This window comes from Oncorhynchus mykiss, chromosome 14 (genome assembly GCF_057628025.1).
Source record: "Oncorhynchus mykiss isolate SJ-2025 chromosome 14, ASM5762802v1, whole genome shotgun sequence".
NCBI classification, from domain to species: domain Eukaryota; kingdom Metazoa; phylum Chordata; class Actinopteri; order Salmoniformes; family Salmonidae; genus Oncorhynchus; species Oncorhynchus mykiss.
Window position 1 is genome coordinate 5820596 of NC_143035.1, and position 8922 is coordinate 5829517.

Genomic DNA, 8922 nt, shown 5'->3' on the forward strand with positions numbered 1-8922 from the left:
AAGAAAACTGTGGCAAGACATCAGTAGGTTTATAATTGATGATCTTACACTATTGTACTGCTTGGATTCTTTACCTACGATAGAAATAAGAACCTTTTATGTATTTAATTTCATTATTCTTTTGACCAAATTTCATATTCACACATGTAAATTTACAAACAAAACACCACATTTTCTTACCTTACAAAAATAAATTGAACTGTATTTTAAGACAACACTCTACTAACAAAAAAGCTGTATAATTACAAGTGTATGTATGTCCCTTAAGGTCCTTGTGTAATGTGATATTGTACCCCCCTAGCCCAATTGTCCTTTGTATATTATTTATATATACTTGTGTTCCCACATGTACTTACTGTATTGATTTCTTGTTATTAAAAAATGTATAAAAAATAAAAACATTTGCAAGGTTCTGCATAGGATATTTGGATTGATTGTGATTGTGTAAGACGCCGCCTCTTGTATTTGCATATATCCACGTGATTGGATTAGAAGGGGCACTAGTAGAGGTGGGCGTTGCGTCGATGGAAAGACATTTGTGTCTGCTGCACCCGGTAGATTTAAAAAAAAGCTGTCTAAAAATAATTTGACCTTTTTTATAAAAAAAAGTGCGATGTTGTCCAGTCCGGATTGACCCTTCTCTGGGTCCGGATTCAGACCACCAGTTGAGTTTGGCTGGCCTACATTATGATCAAATAGCCACAGTAGCCTACATGGTCACTATTAAAACTAACTTAAAGCAGGTACAGCCAGTGTTCACAGTAAACGCACACTGGAAGTTGCACAGAATTTACAATATTCAAGTTTGCGCTCAGCAGACCTGAAATTTGCAGTGCCGAAAAAAAATGAGAGGGAACGTTGGTTGAGTGCTATTGTTGATTTTGCCTTTAGAATGTGCTGGCAATACAGAATCCGTTTTAACTATTGTAACGAATTCAATGGCCGTGTTCGACAGCATCAAAACCTTGATGGGATCATGGGGAAATTGTTTCTGCCTGATCTACAAATCACTACTCATTATTTGTAGAACCGTCAATCGATCACAATTTACCCATGATACATAAGCGTTTTGATCCTCTCGAACACAGTTAAAAACACTGAATGTAAAAAAATTGAGACTCACCAACAATATATTTTGAGTCCTCTTTATTTCACCCTCAGAGCTTCTTGTGCCATCTAGTGTCCATAAGATGTAATGGTCCAATCAGCAACATTTTCACAACTTTTATTTTTAAACCAACAGTATTTTCTAATGGGGGCAGGTATCCTAGTGGTTGGGCCATTAACCGAAAGGTCGCTGATTCGAATAGCCGAACTGACCAGGTGAAAAATCTGCCAATGTGCTCTTGAGCAAGGCACTTAAACCTAACTTGCTCCTGGGGGGTAACGTACTATGGCTGACCCTGTAAAACAACACATTTACCTGCACCTATCTGGTGTATGTGACAATAAAAAAAATCTAATGTGGGATGTTATACTCGTGTGCGACGTAAAATACACTAGCTAGTAACCCCACCCCAAAACATGTAATTCTTAGAAGAAAGCTGGATCATAAACAAACATACAGTACCAGTTAAAAATGTAAGTGGCTTTCATATGGGGGATCCGGCCCTTTAAAGTTAGCAATTAAGATAAATAATTAACCACAAATGCTGGAATACTTTTGTTAGTGTTGAAATTATTTACAGCCCAAATCAGTAGACCAAGCTATAGTTATTGGAATTCATCTTGGAACATCTTGCAAAAACAAAGAACAGTATTCATTCTAAAATAATAGTCCATATAAAAAAAAGCTTTTAAAATGACCATTTCAATGCATTGTACTTCATATCAATATATTCTTAAAGCATTACAGACTGGTATGACAAATATCATGACACTTAAATACTAACAAACAATATCTGGATGTTATGAAGAAAAACAAATAATCCTGGTTAGCAGTAGCCACTCATCCTTTCAAAAAAATGTTTAAAAAAAAGGTCAACTGATGTGACCAAGATGCCAGCAGCAAGCTTAGGCACAACGTCAGTAAAACCACTCACTGTTAAATTTGTGATTAAAAAAAAAAAACTAAAGCGTCAGAGGCGATTGAGTATAGTTGAGTGAAATGACATTGGCTGGGTACTGTACAGTGCTTTAAGTGAAAGTGAGTTAAATATAATGAGCTTGGGGGTTTTCATCCAAAGCAGAGGACTCATGAGACATCAAAACCACAATTTCTATCTCATGACATCACTGAGAAGCAGACGACAACAGGGCATTGTATGACAAAGCACCCCTCCAAAAAAGTGACCCTCTTGAGGCGAGGTGGATGGAAATGCTCCGTTTGGTGCTTTAATTGAGGAGAAGTGGGGGGAGCAGGCATAGGGTCATAAAACATCAGGGTTCAGGGAATATGGGGATATAGTTCTGTAGCTCGTCCTCCATGTTTTCCATCTCGGTGTTCCACAGAAGCTGAGGAGGCTTAGGAGACAGAGGAGGGTAGTAGACCTGCTATTGGCCAACAAGGAGGCAAGGGTATCAGAATCCAGATGGTGTCAGGACGTTCATGTCTCGGGGTTTGAGTTTGTGTGGGCGGGTCTGGAGGGGTCTGTTGCCCTCGATGCTGTTGATCTCAATCTTGGGGGGGTTGAACTTGGCAGGGTCATCCACCATGAGGTTGACCTGGGTCTTGATGCCCTCCATGGTGCTAGACTTCTGCACACCAAAGTATGACTTTAGTGTGAAGCCTGAGGAACAGCAGAGGAGACAAGGTTGTTAACGTACCTGACAAAAAGATATGGCATCAAAGCAAAAAAAATGCAACATCCATTACATTTCAAGTTATTTTTTAGAAACCGAAATGCTGACTTGACCATGACTATAGAAGACTATAATTCACACATTCTCTCTTGGGAACACAAAGTCTATTCTTAGACCCTTCTCACTTTTTTATACGAAGAAAGAAACAGTCCTGATAATTGAAACTCCTGAGGGACTGATTACTCACCTGTGTTGGTTTCTGAACCGGGGTCAGTGGTGGACTTCTGTACTACTGGGCGAGAAGTTCCAAATAAGCTCCACCTCTCCCCTCCCGCTCCACCTCCTCCCTCGTTGCCTCCCATTTCAGGGCTGAGGTTAGGACTACTGAGCTCTGGGGCAGCGAGAAATGGTGCAAGACTCTGGCTGTTGAACCAGCTCCTGTATGCCCACACACAACAAAGCTGTTAGAGACATAGAACAATTGAACCTAATGTGCCATCTGAAAATATTACTCAGATTTGAATCTAGTGCTCATTCAGAGGGGAGTGGACGTCTATTCTACTACAGGAACTCTTCCAAAATAGCCAAAAATAGCCATTTGATGCATACCTGCGGTTGAGTATCGGTGAGGAGTGGGGGCTGATGCTGGGGGTAACACAGGGGGTGCTGGAAGGGGTGCCACAAGGGGTGGATTGAGCTGATGTCGTAAGCCTGTCCTCCTTGAAGTCCCCGCTTGGCATTCTCAGCTTCTGCAGAGACAAAGAGGTAGAAAGATGCAGCTTAGACATGTTGTTCAGTAGCACTCTTGTCTGCAGCCCATGAGTGAGCGAGAGGCATGCGTTTTGCATGGTAAAGACACGCATACACAGACAACTACCCAAATGACGAGACCCAAGAGCAAGATTGTGACATTGAGGCGGGTCAAATGATGGTGGACCACGTAAACACACAAACCAAAGACCAGTTTGGCCTGTTTTCCCCCATCAACATTTGTTTTTGCATCAAACTAAGGATATTTGGAAACTGTTGACCGCAGTCAGTGCGAGAGATGAGTGATTAACCTAAAGGGGGCCACTATCTGGCAGCCTACCAGGCTACACAAAGTCCATTTGACTGGTGCCCAGACTAATGATCTTCTAAGACCCCTCTCTATGCAGGAATAACATTATTGTCGGCAGTGGTAAAGAGTACTGAAGTAAAAAAAAATACTTAAGTACTAAGTAGTAGTCTGTACTTTACTATTTATATTGTTGACGACAACTTTTACTTTTATTTCACTTACATTCATAAAGAAAATAATGTACTTTATACATTTTCCCTGACACCCAAAAGCCCTTTTGAATGCTTAGCAGGACAGGAAAATGGTCTAATTCACACACTTATCAAGAGTACATCCCTGGTCATCCCTACTGCCTCTGATCTGACGGACTCACTAAACACATGCTTTGTTTGTAAATGATGCCTGCGTGTTGGAGCATGCCCCTGGCTATTCATTAAAAAAATATATATATAAAACAATTCTTCATATAAGGAGTTAGAAATGATTTATACTTTTAGTATATTTTAGCAAATACATTTACATTTGATACTTAAATATATTTGAACCCAAATACTTTTAGACTTACTCAAGTAGTATTTTACTGGGTGAGTTTTACTTTTTCTAATAAGATATCTTTTTACTTTAACTCAAGCATGAAAATTCTGTAATTCTTCCACCACTGCTCCTCAGTCCAAAATGATATGATCACTGCATGCCACGTATTTATTATACACAAGTATATAACTCAGAGGCATCAAGCCAGGGAGTGTTTTCCCCAGGCCAAATAATAAACAGGCAGACCACAACTGTCCTGCACCCACCAGCACAAGTCAAGACCTGTCACCAAACAACACCTATTCCCTATATAATCCATAGCAGGGTACCCAGAGTCAAATAAGGTTTCCCAGCTAGGTATCAATATTCCCAGAAGACTCAGCCTAGTCTCCTATCTAGAGTTTCCCAGCTAATGAAATCCATAGAACCATCATATGCTAATGAAAAAGCATGCTACCCAAGCTCCAATCTTACCCTTTCGAGTCTGTTGATTTTGGTTACTACTATCTCTGGAACGATATTCTCTATGTTCCATCATTCTACATTCCTTCTGGGAATGTTGGGAGAAATATCCCATACTTCTGTGTGTGCTATGCTCCTGCATTCTCGGCCTGTCCTCACTGTTGCAATCCTTTCCTTACGAGTTCTGATCACTGTAGTGCTCATCATTCGAATGCAGCGTATACACTGATCCCTCTTAGACTGTTAGGAGCAGAGAAAACTAACTAACTATCTAGAGGTTTCTTCTAGGGTGTCAGCACAAGACCCAAACATCTTTGGAACCCTGCCCTTTCGAAACCAAATCTGGTGTTCAGCACAGCACAAGCCGGTTGGGGACCACATTTTGATGTCATACAACCACTTAGCCCTTGATCATGACTCTCAGTTCCATTACATTGCAGAAGAATCATGGTGAAGAAGACGTCTTCTGTATGGGAGAGTGTCAGAGCCCAGACACTCCGTCTGAACAGTAACATGCATCGCTTGCAGTACGGTTTTGGAAGCATAAAGGACCTTATCTTTACTTTGTTTCAACTATACTAGAATGCTTTAAAAAAAACGCAAACATTGTAAATATTGGTTATCGGTACCTGTATCAGGTTTTTTGGTAAGGAAAAGATTGGATATCAGTAACGACAAAAATGTCATATCGGTGCATCCATTCTTTATAGGGTTAGGGTTAGGGTTAATTGACAGCATGCCAGGGTGGATTGCAGAGGTCTTGAAAAAGAAGGGTCAACACTAGAGGTCGACTGATTTATCGGAATTGCCGATAAATTAGGGCCGATTTCAAGTCTTCATAACAATCGGAACTAGGCAAGTGGTTAAGAACGCATTCTTATTTTCAATGACGGCCTAGGAATGGTGGGTTAACTGCCTTGTTCAGAGGCAGAACGACAGATTTTTACCTTGTCAGCTCGGGGATTCAATCTTGCAACCTTACGGTTAACTAGTCCAACGCTCTAACCACCTGCCTTACATTACACTCCACGAAGAGCCTGCCTGTTACGCAAATGCAGTAAGAAGCCAAGGTATGTTGCTGGCTAGCATTAAACTTATCTTATAAAAAACAAACAAAATCAATCAATCAATCATAATCACTAGTTAACCAATAATATCATCAACCATGTGTAGTTATCTAGCGTGTCCTGCATATAATCGATGTGGTGCGCAGTCGCGAAAAAGGACTGTCGTTGCTCAAACGTGTACCCAACCATAAACATCAATGCCTTTCTTAAAATCAATACACAAGTATATATTTTTAAACCTGCATATTTAGTTAATATTGCCTGGTAACTTGAATTTCTTTTAACTAGGGAAAATGTGTCACTTCTCTTGCAACAGAGTCAGGGTATATGCATCAGTTTGGGCCGCCTGGCTCATTGCGAACTGTGTGAAGAATAATTCTTCCTAACAAAGACAGCCAACTTCGCCAAACGGGGGATGATTTAACAAAAGCGCATTTGCGAAAAAAGCACAATCGTTGCACGACTGTACCTAACCATAAACATCAATGCCTTTTTAAAAATCAATACACAGAAGTATACATTTTTAAACCTGCATATTTAGCTAAAAGAAATCCAGGTTTGCAGGCAATATTAACCAGGTGAAATTGTGTCACTTCTCTTGCGTTCATTTCACGCAGAGTCGGGGTATATGCAACAGTTTGGGCCGCCTGGCTTGTTGAGAACTAATTTGCCAGAATTTTACGTAATTATGACATAACATTGAAGGTTGTGCAATGTAACAGGAATATTTAGACTTATGGATGCCACCCGTTAGATAAAATACGGAACGGTTTCGTATTTCACTGAAAGAATAAACATTTTGTTTTCGAGATGATAGTTTCCAGATTCGACCATATTAATGACCTAAGGTTCGTATTTCTGAGTGTTATTATGTTATAATTAAGTCTACGATTTGATAGAGCAGTCTGACTGAGAAATGGTAGGCACCAGCAGGCAACGTAAGCATTCATTCAAACAGCACTTTCGTGCTTTTTGCCAGCAGCTCTTCGCAATGCTTCAAGCATTGCTCTGTTTATGACTTCAAGTCTTAACTCCCGAGATTAGGCTGGTGTAAACGATGTGAAATGGCTAGCTAGTTAGCGGGGTGCGCGCTAATAGCGTTTCAAACGTCACTCGCTCTGAGACTTGGAGTAGTTGCTCTGCAAGGGCCGCGGATTTTGTGGAGCGATGGGAAACAATGCTTCGATGGTGGCTGTTGTCGTTGTGTTGCTGGTTCAAGCCCAGGGAGGAGTGAGGAGAGGGACGGAAGCTATACTGTTACACTGGCAATACTAAAGTGCCTATAAGAACATCCAATAGTCAAAGGTTAATGAAATGCAAATGGTATAGAGGGAAATGGTCCTATAATTCCGATAATAACTACAACCTAAAACTTACCTGGGAATATTGAAGACTCACGTTAAAAGGAACCACCTGCTTTCATATGTTCTCATGTTCTGAGCAAGGAACTGAAACGTTAGCTTTCTTACATAGCACATATTGCACTTTTACTTTATTCTCCAACACTTTGTTTTTGCATTATTTAAACCAAATTGAACATGTTTCATTATTTACTTAAGGCTAAATTGATTTTATTGATGTATAATATTACGTTAAAATAAGTGTTAATTCAGTATTGTTGTAATTGTCATTATTACAAATACATAAAAAAATATTTAAAAAATTAATCATCCGATTAATCGGTATCTGCTTTTTTGGTCCTCCAATAATCGGTATTGGCGTTAAAATCATAATCGGTCGACCTCTAATAAATATACATACACACACACAACGAAAAACTAATATATATATATATATATATATATATTTCCTTCCTCCCTTGCCCCGCAAGTGTATACTCGTCAGACATCATCAGAGGTGTCCACTTAATTTGAGGGCTGAGGGGATAGGATGTCTTTTAAGTGTTTGGAAAGCAGCCAGGGTTTCCCAAACTCGGTCATGGAGGCCACGTCTTGGTGTTTGCCCTAGCACTACACCACAGCTGATTCAAATAATCAAAGCTTGACGAGTTGGCTATTTGAATCAGCTGTGTTGTGCTACGGCAAAAAACAAAACGTGCACCAAGGGCCGAGTTTGGGAAACCAGGTCTAAGAGGTGCGCCAATGGGCCATTTCTGAAACATAGCATAGGCTGGCTAGCTAGCGTTACAGGCTAAGGGCTAATTATTTGTTTAGCTCGAAATGACAACCAACCATGTGGCTTGACAAATATTTTGAGTTGGCTAACTAAACAACAACTTAGCTAGATAGCTAACTAACCTACAACCAAGTAAACTCTTTAAAGTTACCCATATAACGTTAGTGTGATGTTTCTTTGAGGACAACCACACAAACACAGCTAGGTAGTAGCTAACGCGTTAGCTAGCCCAGTGAAAACGCGAATATTGCATGGACCAAATTGGCTAGAGCCTGAGCAGCGGTAAAACGTCGGCTAACTAAAAAAGCTTAAACTAACGATGATTACAAAAATAACGAACGTTACTTTGCTGTCCTGATACTATATCGACAGAATACACGTAAAGAGGTACACTTTGTGCTAGCTACGTTGACGTTACGTAAAGGTCGGTTAACTATTCAACTGTTATGGCTTAACAAATAGCAAGATTTGGCTCTGATCAAATACCTTTTCATGGGAAGATTTCTTTGACTCTCCAGGCCAATCCACTCTCTCATTTTATCCATTATTCGTTGTTTTTCAAGTGTAATAAACAAATACAGCACGGAGGTACAATGCGTATTGCAGCTACGAACCTAAAAATGGCCTCATTCTCCCTTTGTTACAGGTGTTCCGATTGGCTGTTTTAGGGAAAACGTGGGCTCGTCTAATTTAACTGTGTTGCCTGGCAACATGCACAGCACAAATAGCACTCAAATGTGGAACAGACAGTTATTTAATTGTTTCAACATTGTTTCAATAATATATAGAACTTTTCTCACAGCTCTGGTATATAAAGCTTTTTTGAGGCCTTGCTCACAATGCATTCTGTGGCAGCACAATGACCAATCGATATATGTATGTGAGGCTCTTGATCAAATCTTTGATCATGACACTGGTGAG

The 8922-nt window shown here is 40.1% G+C and overlaps 1 protein-coding gene across 1 annotated transcript; it reads right to left on the reverse strand.

Annotated features, from left to right (window-relative positions):
* Positions 1–1131: 1131 nt before the first annotated feature.
* Positions 1132–8662, reverse strand: LOC110488608 (putative monooxygenase p33MONOX). The gene is made up of 4 exons (XM_090198046.1): positions 8488–8662; positions 3352–3491; positions 2990–3180; positions 1132–2729 (listed from the first exon to the last, which is right to left on the reverse strand). Exons 2-4 carry the CDS (start codon positions 3480–3482, stop codon positions 2521–2523), a joined length of 531 nt encoding a protein of 176 aa, XP_090054172.1. The 5' UTR covers positions 3483–3491; positions 8488–8662; the 3' UTR covers positions 1132–2520.
* Between the last annotated feature and the right edge of the window lie 260 nt (positions 8663–8922).